Source organism: Lygodium microphyllum, chromosome 3, assembly GCF_053477565.2.
Source record: "Lygodium microphyllum isolate KBCC chromosome 3, Lygodium_microphyllum_v1.1.10, whole genome shotgun sequence".
NCBI lineage: Eukaryota > Viridiplantae > Streptophyta > Polypodiopsida > Schizaeales > Lygodiaceae > Lygodium > Lygodium microphyllum.
Window position 1 is genome coordinate 167,973,482 of NC_141137.1, and position 15,834 is coordinate 167,989,315.

Consider the following 15,834-nt stretch of genomic DNA (forward strand, 5'->3'; position numbering starts at 1 on the left):
ATTTCAAAGCATCTTTCTAAAAACAATTCCTACCTTTCAAGGGAGTCATAAATCGAATCACACACAATCCTAGATAAATCATCATGCTTTTCTCCATTTTGATATAGCTTTTTTCCAATTTGCTACAAACTAAGATCCGAAAGAGAATGAACTGCAATCTCATGCACTTTTTGGGTATTTTTTAAAAGCTATGGAAAAATGTGACCTTTTTAGTTTCAATCAAGCAGATTGAGAGTAAGCGGAAGAGATCCCAATCGCATATAACTTCAGTGTGTGGCTTGCAGAGCCTAACATTCAACATTAAATTTGCTAGGTTAGAATATTCCCATTCTTTAGCCAGTTGATTTCATTGGATTTGCACATTTTATTTGTAAATCAATGACAAGTGGCCACACAATTGCCTCCAAACTTGAGTGCCATTTCCGCTAGCTTGTAAACTACACCACTGTTCAGTCCATCCTTCAAAGTACTTCATTGATAGCTAGTTGATTCCAATGTATGTACAGTTTATTTGCAACATGATCCAAGGAGTGGTACAGTTGTTAGAATATAATGCATCTAAAAGTGCAGTCTCAACACGAACTCTGCATGTCATTTCTGCTAGCTCCACTTGACTCCAGAAATGCATCCAGCCTTGTCAGTTGTTTCCGCATACAGCTGGATAACACAGCTGCACGAGACACCAGCCATGTCGCATTGCATAGATGCAAGAAACTCAACTAGACTTCAGTAAATTTTAATGTGTTTTAAATGCCTTTCGGTGGATGAGGACAGCCCAATTTTTCACAGGAGCTGGGAATTGAACACACAGCTGTGCTCGTAGCCGTGAGCTTTTAAGCAGCCGAGCTACGCTCCTGACCTCGACTCAAGTAAATCTTTTCTAAACTTCAGTAATTCTTGCAGATCCGAATGCAAAGGTCACAATTATCTAGCAGGATTACCCTAGTTGCAACTACTCGTCAGTGGTACAAGGATGGAACACAAGCAAAGCACGTGATGAAACCCCTTTTCCAGGTATATTCAAACGTTTTTACTCAGGTATATCCAGATATGTTTTGCACCTTAATGCCTCCAAAACATTATACAGTTTTGATGCCTATGAAACTGCAATCACCACATTGTAGTATAGCAGTCTGCTTGGGTACAGCACAAGGAACAATAACACAACCAAGTCCTGTTCAACCCAAGGTAAGTTTCAAATTTAAAGAATGCTTTGGATCTAAGTTTCCAAGTATCCCAAACAGAGAAACACATGAAAATGCTTCGTTTTGCTGAACAGCCTTTCCACAGGTGGAAGATCCTCCACTAGCTTGCTGCTTGAAGCCATATGCCTTTTGACCTGCATTTTGATAAGACCACCAATCTTGGCAAGACAAGTTCCAAGGAGTGTGGTCCATGTTGCATATTTGACATGCTGTTCTACATCCATCTCCCCCTTTTAAGAAGAAAAGGAACACAACAGATGACTCTAGCATAATTCAGCACAAAGTAGTGATACATCTGGGTTGAAATGATTGCCACCTACTAGAATCCTTACATAGAAATGTAAACTTTGAGCTTCCACAGATTCCATAGCACATGCAAATGAGTTGAGGGTTGTTTCCAGCATAGTGCTTATGTAACAAGGAGCAGATCTGGCTGTAATCACACAAAGACTTTTCTAAAGACATTCCCAAGTCATCCCCCTTTGAATAACATGTTCATATTGTGCTGCTTTTCATAAGAGATCAGAATAAACTGCAATTCTGAACAGCAAATAACTGAAAAGGAAGATTTGTACAGCCATTCATCTACTCCACTAATGATATTTGAGTGGCCTGTAATAAGTACAAACAGGTAAATTGCCACTCTCAAAATACTTGCATTCATCCCAAAGAGGCCTTCCTGCAAACAAAGTAGCCCTGAACATTATTTTTGGGCCACCTAAAATCAAACTTGAAACTTTCTTCCCTGCTAGTACAAAGCTTGAAAGAAGCATTGTTAGATTTTTAAAACTAAAAAAACCTTAATTTAAGCTACTCAAATTAAACCAGGCCTAAGGACTTGTCAAAGCACAACTATGCTGAGGTAAAGACATTTACCTGCAACTGGCAGCTCACATGGTAGGTCAGTATGTGTCAGTACGGGTAGCTACACCCAGGGCGGGGGATTCCCAGCTGATGTGCTAAAGGACCAATGAAAACATTGCTTTTATGCGGCAAGGCACTTACATTCCCTGCCCATAAGCTCCTCTTTTTCCTTTTTCCTGTGTGGGGCTAGAATATGTTGTGGCAAGCGGTCAAACTTTAAAGACTAGAAAATAAGCCCACCCACAAAGTTAACATCAAACAGTAGTCCATTACCCTGTGTGTGAAGGCTTGTTGTCACAAGGACATGAAATTTTGAGATGCTTTAATCTTACTAATAACATTTGATTAAGTTATTAATCAAATGCGCAAGGTTGTTTAAGCACATGGATGCACATGGCAGTTATTTCATGGTAATAGGCCAAGGACCCCAAGGATGTTCTGGGTGTCAAATGCAAAAGTTGTGATAAATTGTGCTAGCTAGGCTTTGGAGGTCAATTGGTGTCAGTTTTGACCTTGGGATAGTTATTTGGCCAACAAGTGTCAGTGGGCGACACTAGGGACTAGCATTAATTAACAAATTAATGTCAATCTAAGGGTTAACAAAGGTTGGGGACCACTCCAAGTTGCAAATGGTTTAGCCAATTAGGCATATTTAATTTTGGGTAGGGTGAGAAAGACTGAAATTAATTTTCAAGATTATTGAATCCTGAAAATTAACTAAATGGCTGGATAATGCTGAAAAATGGGTTTTGAAGGCTGCCACTTGGCAAAAATGCCCATGCAAACTGAGAAAACGTTTTTGGGGGTTGGGTCTCAACCATTCAATTAGTTTACAGCTTGGGACAGGGGAACAGAGAGCTGTTGATCCATTTTCTAATCAAAGAATAGCAATTTGTTGCAAAAGACAACCATCTAGGGGCCACAACAAGCAAGGGATAGCAAGAAGTCACCTTCCAAGGGCTATCAACAGCATTTTGGAGATGCTTGGTAATAGGTGATTGCATTAAATGCAGGCTAGAGCAGGTAGCAAGTAAAATTTAGGGTTTCTCACGAAGAAAATCAAATTTCTCTCTCATCTTGGCTTTCTCCCACCACCTCCAACCCATTCTTAGGAGATCTCAACATTTCTCAGCCATTTTGAGTAAATCTCAACCAAATTTGGTGCACAGCAAAGAGATCTCTGCTGTAAACCCCAAAATTTCCGTAGAAATTAGGGTTTGACAGCCACCTCAAGACCCGGCTAATCGGTGAAGGCATCGTACACTGAATTCAGCACCTAAAATGTCAAGGAATTCAAATGTCAGTCCATTCATTGTAATTTGGGGCAACACTTCGCCAGTTGGTGGTTCCATTTGTGCAAGTCTTGGGTGGAAAATCAAATGGCAATTGGCCTGAATTGATTGCTAATTGTTGCTATAACAAAGAGGCTTTTGGAAACAACAAAGGAGATTGTGAATCTCAACTTATAGTCATTCCATTAGCAATCAAGTTAAAGAAATACCAAAAGGGAATCAATTTTGGGGCCAACAAGGTGTCCAATGTCCAAGATTAAAGTGATAAAGTGTGCATTTTCAGTTTATGTGAATTTTATACTTGTTGTAATTAGTATTTAATCAGGTTATTTACCACCCTATCCGAGGAGGAAGCCTAGTTACACCTGCCACCCAAATATATGTGCCCAAAAACGGTATCCATTTGAGTGCCTGTGGTGGTGTCTAGCCAACCTAAGGAGAACCTTCTGAAAATGAATCTCACTAATGCCAACTTCAATACCAACATCCTACTATCTTAACACACATGGAGAAACTAAGTGGCAAAATTTGAATTGGGCTAAATCATGCCAACATTGCCATCAATACCCTAATGCACTAACAAAAGCTTTTCACAATCAACTGATGGAAATCTGAGGCAATAAAAGAGGTTTCAGCAGTATTCTCCAACAACTGGATCCTGTTACCCACCAATGGTGCTTCCAAACATGCATGATCTAGAAAGACAGAATATATACAACCCAACATGCAAGATAGTAACAAGTAGTCAATACTCTCCAAAAAATGACCTCCCAAACCCTGTTAGTCAGGCAAAAGTATCAATACTTTCACTGTGCAAAGCTATATCTCCTTGAAGTGATCCAACCAAAGCCTAGATAGTAAAAGAAGTCTCAACATGTTCTACTAGAACAACTGGATCCTGTTTTCTACCAATTGGTACTTTCAAAACATGTACACTAGCAACAACAAAGTGCAGTCAAGATCCTCACAATATGACTTTTCTACCCCCATGCAGAAAAGAGTTTGCATGGGCAAAGGGAAAGCCTTGAACTCAAATGGCTTACCACTCGAAATTCATTTGATTTGTTCACATATTGTAGCAAGCATCAACCTTATACATAAGATCTTGTGTTTCAGTAGGGTAGAATCTGAGGGTGAAGGGGGAATGTAATTACCTAATGGAATAACTTCTCAAAAACACTCAAGAGTCACCTATCTACAAGCTCCTAAATAAACTTGGATATCAGTTAGCTATATAGCATGGGATTTGAAGCACTATAGCTAGGTCATTCAAGAGTGTGTTTTGCAACTTTGTAACCCCTGCAACTGAGTGATCCTTCATCTGACAGATGAGAGAAAACAACTGAAGAAGTACCGTATCATCAAATATCCAAACTTTTTGGTAATTCTTGAATATCGTCTGTATATAAAATGTCATTCTATATATAAAATACAAAATGTGGCGATCAAATCTCTCTTGAGGTCTAGTTGCAACTTGGAAGAGTATGCTCTAGACAAATACTGTTGCATGTATCCATACAAATCCTGCCAACTCAGCACCAGCATAAATCAAGTGAAGTACTACATCATAGAAATATCCATAACAAAAGTAAGGGAATAACAAGCTTGAGAGTGCATTAAATAAAGAGGACAAACCTAAAATGCAAGGTAGTCAAATTTGTGTATGTTCATTAGAAGTTACATGCAAAATCCACTTTACTAATAGCAAATATTGCACATACATAACACATCTAAAGATAGGAAGTTCAAATATCGTGTACTAGAAAACAGCTACAAGGATATAAGTACAAGAGTCCAACACCAAGAGTCATGTTCTATTTCCGAAGTGTCATACAAAAAGGTAAGTTACAACTTCCATGTCAGGGGTAACCACCTCCTCTTGAGCATTGGCCATGCTTGAGAATACATTACTACTTTGGTTAGACTCGGGATAAAGTACTTTGTTATCTCATCAGCACCTACTTCAGGGATTCCAGGGATTCCAAGACATGAACCAGATTGTCCACCCATCTTGGACAAGTAAATAAGAAGCCTAGTCACACTACTTGTATAAGACTTCCACAAAACTTGCAAGTCCATCGGTTACAATCAGACTGACCTGAGGCCTTCTCAAGGTCTGCGGTATACAATTCAAAAGCTTCGTGAAGAGGCTTAGGCATTGTGGCAGAGAGAGAGAGAGAGAGAGGTTTGAGGTGGATGAAAAGGAGAAAAGAAAAGAAAAACGGAGGGGGATGCGTGTATTTTTTCGTTGTGTGAGGGGAGGGGTGGCGGGTTGTGTGGGGATTGGTGTAGAGGTAGCGGTGAGGTAGAGGTAGATGAAAGCCGAAGAGGTAGAGAGGGAGAGGATGACTCCAGAGGAGGAAGAGGCGAGTGGTAAGACGTAGATTCAATACTGAAGAGGTAGATCGAGAAGTGTGACATCAAATGCAAGGAGACCCCTTTTTTTATCAAGAGGGTGAAGGCCAAACAAGAAGTTCAACAGTTGAATGAAGTCTGGACTATTTGGCTCACCATTTTGTACTAGACAAGAACATCATACATCAACCGTACGATTGTACTGCACAGATTGTACAGATCCATTCCGTATGATAAGGGAATGCAACTGGGTGTACAATCCAACAAACTGCAACAGGCCACAAGATTCTGGTTGCGACTAGATGTAGATGTTATGTAGATAAGCAATTTGAACATTCCAGGATACAACAATTGAGGAAGGGAAACTAGACGGTTAATTGCTAACCCATCATATGAAAAAAATGAGAATATCCATGAGAGTACCTTTTGGCAAGACACAGTTTAAACATCACCAGGCAAAGAAGCTCCATGAAGATTCCTCCTTTCTGCAGCTCTGTCTCTGTATCCAGGCTGAGGTGCTTCGGTAAATCTCCGGCGTCCTCCAGCCTGTGGTCCATATGAACCCAAGGCTGATGCATCTGTTCTGAAGGGGGTAATGCTTGCATTTAGACTGTTAGATGACATCCTTGATGGCACATCAACATTGGAGCCACGATCTATGACTTTAGAGTCCCCTGCATCAAATGCACCCACATTTGTTGAATTTTTGCTTGACTGTCTTGGCTTTAGGGAGTTCCCTGCTGGATGATAATCACCACCAAAAGGATTCCCTGCGGACTGTCCATTACCAGAAATCTCTTTAGACCTTATAATACCTTCCAATTTTTTCATTGGAGGTGTCATTCCAGTTCCTGTGGCAGCCAATAGATTACTATTGGCAGGAATTGGCTTCTGCTTATTGTCAAGCAGATATGCATCTTCTGATACAGCTCTACTTAGAGTTTGTTTTGTATGTATAACTCCTTGAATCTTTTTGGTAGTTGTCACAGGTGCTGCAGAAGACATCTGTCCACTGTTTGCAGTGCCTGAAGCAGCTTTTGCAGCTATGCTTTTTGACTTGTCATCAAGAAAAGAAGAGGCTGTAGCACTAGAGGCACTCTGCTGATCCATTATTGTTACTTGACTCTCGTGCTGTTTTTGTTTCCACATAGTTGAAACCCCACTTATCTTTGTCTTACTGGAAGGTAAAAGGTTTTTAAAGGATAACCGCAACTCCCTCTCTTTTTCTTTCATCTTTTCTTTTTCTTTCTTCGTGGTTGCCTGTGCCGCTGCTGCTGCTGCTGCTTTGATAGCTTCTGCTGCGCTCTTTTTTTTTTCAAAAAGCTCTGGCTCTTTATGGATTGTGGCAGGTGGGGCTGAAATAACTGCTTTCCTGCTTGTAGTCCCAGTATTAATTTTAGTAGTTCCATCACTAGATTTGGTGTTGGGCTTCTGATTTGACATGTCAGCAGAAGCATCCACTGTTTGCTCCACATAGGGCTCATACTGTTGAGTTACCTGGTTGTATGAATACCAAATGCGATTGTTCCCATCATAATACAACCCTGAAAGTAAAAGTCTTTTAGAAATTTACAATTTTCATGTTTAAATCTTAAGAACCTGGGCAATAGGCACATCGAGAACTGCATCTTCCAATCAATCTACTTCTAGTATCTTAGAAACTAAAGAGTCAACCTTATAAATTGCAGATACCTCGGTGACCATCATAGTAAAACCCTGAAACAGCATCATAGTAGTAGCCCGATGCTTCATCCCATACAAATCCAGCTTGTGGAGCTCCATTGGCATCCATAGCACTTCCCACTCCTGCTTCATTATTAACTTCAGACGTTGATACCTGATCAGGATTGTATTCCTTCGGCGCCCAACCAGCCGCATTGTACTGCAGCCAACCAAGTTATGTGAAGCATGTCTACAACTCAACAACCTGTTGTCAAACATGAACTGTTAACAATCAACAACTTACCTGCTGAGCAAAGGTCGCAGCCTCAATTGCAGCAGCAGCAAGACTGCTACTAGCATTAGATGAAGGGGGAGGTCCATGTATACTTTTTGCATAAGCTACTCTCAAAGGTTGTCCGTTCTTTTCTAGAGTTGTACCATTGCTTGATTCTAAGGCTTTTGTTGCATCTTCCACCTTGAAAAGACCAGGAGCTCTATCACATGAGAAATCAACAAGGAAATCCACTGGCTAATGGCCTTTTTCGATGCCCTCAATCCTTGTTAATGCTTATGTAACATCATCATATAGCATACCGAATGAAAATGTACAAATGCGAAACCCCTTGATATGTGTGTGAATTTATCCCGAACAAGGCGTAAATCCTGCAAACCAAGGCAAGACGAAAAGTTTGAAGATCTGAAAAAGGTGGAAATCACCATGTTAACTGCTCTTAAGTGAAGATGGATCACCTTAATGGGTGCATATTTTGAAAACTCATAATGTAAAATCTCCTCATTTACATTGTTATCCAGCCCACGAACAACCAAGACATGGGTTGGACCTGAAAAGAAAAGAAAATGAATCAGTCTTTATTTTGTGTTGGATTTGTTTCAAACGGCCAGTAAATAAGAAACTACACATCAGAAAGCTGAATTCATCTGTTTACATGGAAAGGAACTCATCAACCTGTTCCAAAGTAAAATTATCCCCATCATCTACTGGTTGGCCAGACTAAATTAATCATACCTGCTTCAGAACCCTTTTTTCCAGTTGATGAGTTTGCAACGGATATGTCAGCAGGAGGTGCATCATCTGTTCGTCCTTCATTACACTAAAACAAAAACATTTGATAACAACAGTTTTAGAAATGATAAGTTCTGGGGATGTAGAATTACTTTACAAACTTTCCTTATATGAAAATAAGAATGAAAACACAAGCACAAGGCCAAATTCAAACGTACATCTTTGTTACAAAGGTATGGTATGGCAATCACTTAGTGCACAGTAAGGATTAGTCAGAATACAATCAACCAGCCAATGAGTCTGACTTCCAAACAAGCACACTATATTCTACCCTTTAACATGATATTGCAAGGCATACCATTTAGGAAAGGGGAAGCTCTCTTAATGACAAAGATTTGGCAATGGCTTAGTGTGCATTAAGGATGATTGAAGTTTAAAATATAATCAATCAGCCAATGCCTGAGGTTGATTTCCAAACAAGCCTACAAGATCTTACACTTTCAGATAACATAACAAGATGTCTGATATATTCTCCAGGAAAAGGGACAGAAGTTCTTTTAGCAACATCAATAAAAAGAATCTTCTCTTTCAAACTGGGAAGCCTCCCTTCAAATTAAAGCGCTGGCTCAAGGACCCTATGAGCTGTAGCAATATTAATCACTAGTACATATGTCTTTCCCAATCGCCTAGTCCTGAAGATGACCACAAACGATTATCTGATCCATCATCAATCATGAATGGCCTTGTTTCATAGCATACAACAAAAGTCCATGTATGAAAGATTTGTGCATGAATAAACATATGTGAAGGACCAACTGAAACATCCCCCTAGAATCCAACCTGCACACAAGGCACAACTCATGCCATACCCACAACATAGAACATAAAGGGAATGAACATCAAACAAAGCTCCCAACCGTAAACTCAAACACACTCACTCCCCTAGCCTAGGAGCTAGCAACATACCACATCACAACCACATCCCAAGAGCCGGCATCCCATACCACCAATACCACCAACCCACACTGTCCCAATGTATGGATGGGTCAACCAACAGGCCTAAAGTCTAAGAGTGCGATCACACAATGAAGTGCATAATGCGCCTTGAATCCTGTAAATAGGACTCACTTGCCCTAAACCTGAAGTGTTCCTAGTGTGAACGCACTAGGTCACTCTGATGACCATTTGGCCAATGTTGTGAAGGCCCATCCCCATGTCCGATGTAACATTTGACCTTCAAAATAAGAATGTCACATTTCCAACCTGGCTTTTAAATCACCATGGCATGGCAATAACCTAGGTCAACCTTTATATATTATAATTGTGAAGTTTAAATGCAAATGTGAGTTGCGCAATACATGTGCATCAAAGCCAAGTTGTGGCATTCACAACAATCTTGCCACAATCAAAATAATGCATTGACAGCCTTCAAAGCACCATAAATATATCAGCAAATGTTACACTTTGTGAGCAAAAAACACCACCAAACTTTTTGCACCAGCAGTAAACAAATCGTACGAGTCCATTACAGATAGTTGAACTATAAACATCAGCACTATCTTTTCAGTGAACCATCTTGTGAAGAACCCCAAATATATGATACTATTCAAAGTATGTTGTCCATGCTAAAAAACAGATCACATACTAAAAAACTTGTAATTATTTTTGAACATTGGATACTCCTCCCAATCATTCTAGTGTGAACACACACTATCACCAAACACTTTATCCGCTTGCATGAGAGGGGTTTTTCCTGTGTGAACACCCACTCTAGGTATAGATCATGAATCTTAAGGCTTGTACTCTCTATTCACTTTTTACAAATTATACAACACATAACCTAGTATCTATTTGCATGCACTTAGGCATCACCCATATGCACATGTGCTCGCACTCTAGGCAAATGATGGGATAGGCGACATGGTCAAGGGAGTGCACGAGAGAGAAATTGTGGAAGCGCGCAAGAGAAAAATTGTGGAAGAGACTGTTGAGAAACCCTTCACTTGCAGTTTGCGTTTTTTCGTTTCTGTGTTTTGCGTTTAGGGTTTGCAGCCCCAAAAAGGGGCCATCCTAGACTGTCTGTGCCTATTAATAGGCCACTCTCTCATTCATTCCTTACGGCTTATTCATTCAGTCCGTCACCTCTTCTCTCCAAACTCTCCACTACCCTCACACCCCTTCAGGAGGACATTGCGGTTTGTGGTTCGTGGCTGTCTTCATCATCTTCCTTGTGCTATGGCACCCTTGTTCCCTTGTATCACATTCACTCCATGATTCAGATCTTCATCATTCCATTCATCAAAGTTTCTTCTCTCTTCTCTTCTCTTCTCCATGTTTGCCGAGTTCACTCCGTGTTCCTCCCCACAATCCCTATTGTCTCGCTGATACGTCATCTTTTGACATGGTATCAGAGCTGGATCTGCTCAAACAACAGCAAAGACCGGTGGCGGGTTCAACATCCACTTCTCTTCTTCTTCCACTGCATCAAAATCTCATTTTTGCAGGTTTCAGATGTCTCCAGCTTGCTGCCCACACCCCTTTTACAAAGGACATCACAGTCTCAGCTGTCCCTTGCTGTCATCTACAGTCTGGTGCCTATTTCTAGGCTTCCACCCGCAGTTTGCAGCTGTTTACAATAGAGCGACTATTGCTAATCACTCACCATTCAGAAAATAATCTTGTTTTTGCAGATTTCAGATATTTCAGCTTGCTGCCCACACCCCAAACGTGGAGGACATCGCGGTCCAAGCTGTCATTACTGTCTATAACAGTCCGGTGCCCGTTTCCAACCTACCACACATTGTTCGGAGCTGATTTCAGCATATTCACTGCTGCTGGTGGTTTTTCCTACATTTTTAGTCTTTCTCTCTCCTCACCTGCGTTTTTATTCTTTCTCTCTCCTCACCTGCATTTTTCTACTGGTTGCAACCTCTTACTACTGGTAGCATCCTCCTCCCACTGGCAGCTCACTTCCAACCCTTCCACTACCCTCCCCCCCTTACGGCGAACATTGCGGTTCATGCTTCACACTGCCCTCGCACCCCTTGAGGCGGACATTGCAGTTCGTGGTTCCTGGTTGACCTCTTCCTTCTTCAACAAGGCACAATGGTACCCATGGCTTCTTTACCAACAGGTGACCAAACTACTAGATGCTTCTACTGTGGCATCACCGAACACATCACCGATGCTTGCCAACTTCAACCTTTGCTCCCACCCCCCGGAGTATATGCATCTCCCACCTAGCACTACCTTTGCCACCTCTCCTTTCTGGGCCACAAAGATCGTTCTGCATCGGCTATCAAAGTACTATACGCAAGGCAATAAGACGCATCCGATGCGCACTAAGTCCTTTTGAGCACATAAAGGATTGGTGCTATAACCTCTTGGAGATCATCGCAATGCCAACGGCAGTCTTCTCCCACCTATTTTCGTGTACAGTGGCTACCACGGCCCACGGTTCTACAATCCGCTCCATCGAGAGACCATGATTGTTTAATACCGTCTCCTCGTCGGTCCGCTCCTTCGAAAGATAGTGGCTACTCAACTCCTTCCTCTTCTTCGGCTTCCCAGACCCACTCCATTGGGATGAAGCGACTGTTGCCCACTCATTGCTCAGTCTGAAACCTAACCTTCACCCTCGCCTACTCAAGTTCGAGAGGCCACCTCTGGGAGTTCTTCGTCACCCCAGATACCTTCTTTGACATGATCGGCAAACTTCCTTCATCCTCAGACATTTCCAAGTCCGTGATCCATGAGCTTTTGAATCCCTATCTACCTCAAAGGGGGCTGATCTTTCTTTGCCCTCCAAGGGGACATCTACATCTACTACGACTTCAGAGGGGGCTCCTATTCCTCCGGTTTCAAAGGGTCCCCACCCACCGCTCCATCCTTCGCACACCCTGGCGAAGGCCTTTTACCTTCTTCTACCCTTGGATGGGGTGGCTACCTTCCAACAGTCATCTCACCTATTAATACCTAGGATCTCGAGGATCTACCTAGATCAAGGCCTTGGAGGTTCAACCACAACTTGGTGATGAGACCTTCATATTCCTTCTTGCATGGATGCACGGAGCTAGTGGCTTCTCTCCCGAGGTTGAGTTTCGGGTTCTCCAATTCACTCTACCTAGTGTTCTTTCTTGCAAGTTACCTTTCAGGTGGAAATCTTGGATCCTAGGGATCCTCTACATCTTCTTCCTCCTCTTCTTCTTGCCTTGGTCACTTGGTTAACATGGAGCTAACTCCCGAGATTGAGTACGGGCATATCCTTATGGTTCTCGGCACCACACAAAGTCCGACATTCCTCCTATGCATAACATGTTTTCATCATCTTTATACTAGGGCGCTTGGGTAAGTGAACAATTTTTCCATGCACGACATTGTCCAAGTGGCACCTGCTTCATGAGCATTCTTCAACATGTAGCATTGCATCTCCACCTCACTCTTCTCTTGTTCCCCTTTTTGGGCCTGAGAGGGGGTGTTGAGAAACCCTTCACCCACAGTTTGCGTTTTTGCGTTTTTGCATTTCTGCGTTTAGGATTTGCAGCCCCCAACAAGAAGCGTCATCCTAGACTGACTGTTCCTATTTATAGGCCAATCTCTCATTCATTCCTTACGGCTTATTCATTCAGTCTGTCACCTCTTCTCTCCAACCTCTCTACTACCCTCACACCCCTTCAAGAGGACATTGCGGTTCATGGTTCGTAGCTGTCTTCATCATCTTCCCTGTGCTACAGCACCCTTGTTGCCCTATATCATATCCACTCCATGATTCAGATCTTCATCATTCCATTCATCAAAGTTTCTTCTCTCTTCTCTTCTCTTCTCCATGTTTGCCAAGTTCACTCCATGTTCCTCCCTGCAAACCCTATTGTCTCACTAGTACGTCATCTTTTGACAAAGGCAAGACACATGAATGAGATCGAGGCAAGCCGAAGTGTTTGTGGCTTAATCAAGGTGAATATTGTTTCATGTAATTTGCGACAAATAAAAGAGATATCCCAAACAAGACAACTTGGTGACTTTGTGGATTCGGAATGCTACTTAGAGAGCTTGGGCTCTCAAAGCCAATAGTGTATAAATCTCTATTTATGATTCCTAAATGTTAGGAGCCTTGTATTGACCTAAAAATACCAATCCTAAAAAATAAGGATGACATTCTAAAAATAGCAAGTTTTATGTTCTAAAGTACTTACTAAATTTGGTTGGTTTTATTCTTGAGATAGTCAACTAAAAGGAAGGCCATAGAAAAGAGAGAAGTATCAGGATACTTGACACACAAGCTTCCAAATGTCCTACCACTCGTGACATTTGGACTCTTGTCTTGTGCTAATATGCTTTTCCTTTGGCACTAGCCCTCCCCTTTCTCCTATAAAGAGAGCTCATTTGTCTTCATTCTAGATCAGCTTTCTTAATTGCAAACTCTTCTATAGTAGCTGAAGATAGCCTAAAATTGGCCCCATCCATCTCCATCATCATCCTCCACTCCAATATCCTCAAATACATCCATTTTTCCTCTTCTTTCATTGTTGTTCATTTGTGACCAGCTCTAATGCACTTTTCTTTATATTCAATAAGTGCAAATAAAACAAATTTAATAAATGACTAAATATATAAAATAATAGAAAGGATATAAAATCTCTCTCTCTCTCTCTCTCTCTCTCTCTCTCTCTCTCTCTCTCTCTCTCTCTCTCTCTCTCTCTCGTGATATGACATGCAACTAAGTTCTAACAGCTGTCCAACAGTAGGCGACTAATCAAAGGTCTAAAAACATAGCTGTCCACGTGGCTCAAACAAAAAGGCAAATAGTTAAGGAAAACAGAAAACATTACATAAAAGGAAACGAAAATGGAAATCATAAGTTTCGAGGAGGAAGAAACAAAAAAACATCATGTTATCAAGGGAATCTACTATTAGCAAATATGTTAGATCATGGTTGAGTCTCTACATTATTCAGTGGGCTGGGGCATCAAGACATTTTCCTCATTATTTAGGCATTTTTTTGGCCATTTATGATGTGGTTCTAGCATTTTTCAACCAATTGGCCGACCTATCATATTCTTTGGTATTATTTTGCCCTATATCAAGCACTCCTCCTCCACAAGCATTATCATTCATTTGTCATCTACAAGTTCTTGGTGAAGAGAGAAGCCGATGCTCATGCCTTCAAAACCAATGATTCATTATGGTTCTATACTATCTCATGTCTTGATATATGGATTCCATTTTCTGAGCATTCTTCTAAGTTATTTTCTTTTGCAATGTTCTATTCACCTATCTTGTGTGCAGCAATCTATTTCAACATATGTATACGATTCCATTGCTACATCCACTTCTAGCATGGTATCAGACTACAAGATCTATGCTCTTGCTAATGTTTTTATGCTGATTGCAAGCCTTTTTTTCCCTCTTCTAATTAGGCGACCTACTGTTGCATGTTATCCAGCCTATCTATGGTCCACTATTACTTGCATTTTGTTCCCAAAACCCTCAGTTTTCATCCTACATTGTACCCTATCATCGTCAATTTGCGACATTTATTGCTCAATTCAACATGCATTTTGGTTTTCTGACCTTGATTGTTCACTGAGCGACTATGTGTACAAGTCATTTTTGCTATTTGTGGCATCTTTTGGCTGTAGTTTCAACTTCTTGCAGGAGCCGCCCTTATTTTCTAAATCAGATTTTAGTTTTTATTGCATGTGAACTCTCATTTTGTGCAATCTTTGCTGTTGGTTTCACTATATTCTCTCTTTGTATACCTTCTCTCCACTCTCTTCTCTTCCTATCCTCTCTACATGGCTCCTTCATGCACTTCTACTAATAATAAGTTACATGGTCTTGACTATCTAACTTAAGAGTGCTATTATGAAAGCCTAGTTTGTGCCAAAACGGTTATGGTACATGATTTGTGGAGTTGTTCTGCATCCTCATCGTCCTTTTTCTTATTCCAGAAGATTTTGATGAGGACAACCATAAGGAAATGTACTAACATGGAATAAGGATGATGCACATGCCTATTCTACTCTTCTCTAATGTATTTCTAAAGAAGTTCTAGGGGTGGTTACCTCCTACAAGACATCTCCAAAGGTATGGATGAAGCTTCAAATGTTGTACAAGGCACCTTCCATCATGCGCGCAGTGACACTTTATGGCCAGTTTCAGTAGATGAACTTCAAGCCAAAGGACACTAATCATTTATTTTTGCTCTCTGTTACACAAGTATAGGACTAGCTTCGACACATGCAGTCTACCCTTCCAGAGGCACATCTTGTAGAGATGATACTCTACAAACTCCCTGCAGAGTTTGATGGAGTGGCCAATGCTTTGTTTACCCATATGTCCTCCGTGCTACTTAAGCATGAGGCATCTTTGTGTCTACAAGGTAGGCTTCCATCTCATTGTACGCGTTCTCACGAGGCTCTTGCACCTTTAG

General features: G+C 41.2%; 1 protein-coding gene across 3 annotated transcripts in view; it reads right to left on the reverse strand.

Moving 5' to 3' along the window:
* Positions 1–994: 994 nt before the first annotated feature.
* LOC148039146 (uncharacterized) overlaps positions 995–15,834 on the reverse strand; it is a 32,446-nt gene continuing 17,606 nt past the window's right edge. For 2 of the 3 annotated variants that reach the window (XM_087675036.1, XM_087675034.1), the window contains exons 9-15: positions 8,406–8,490; positions 8,129–8,220; positions 7,973–8,041; positions 7,683–7,853; positions 7,409–7,598; positions 6,140–7,260; positions 995–1,884 (exon numbers count right to left, since the gene is read on the reverse strand). In XM_087675036.1, the coding sequence (XP_087531162.1) occupies positions 6,158–7,260; positions 7,409–7,598; positions 7,683–7,853; positions 7,973–8,041; positions 8,129–8,220; positions 8,406–8,490 (1,710 nt within the window). In that variant the 3' untranslated portion in view covers positions 995–1,884; positions 6,140–6,157. The remainder of the gene's footprint in view (positions 1,885–6,139; positions 7,261–7,408; positions 7,599–7,682; positions 7,854–7,972; positions 8,042–8,128; positions 8,221–8,405; positions 8,491–15,834) is intronic. The other variant, XM_087675035.1, reaches the window with a different exon arrangement.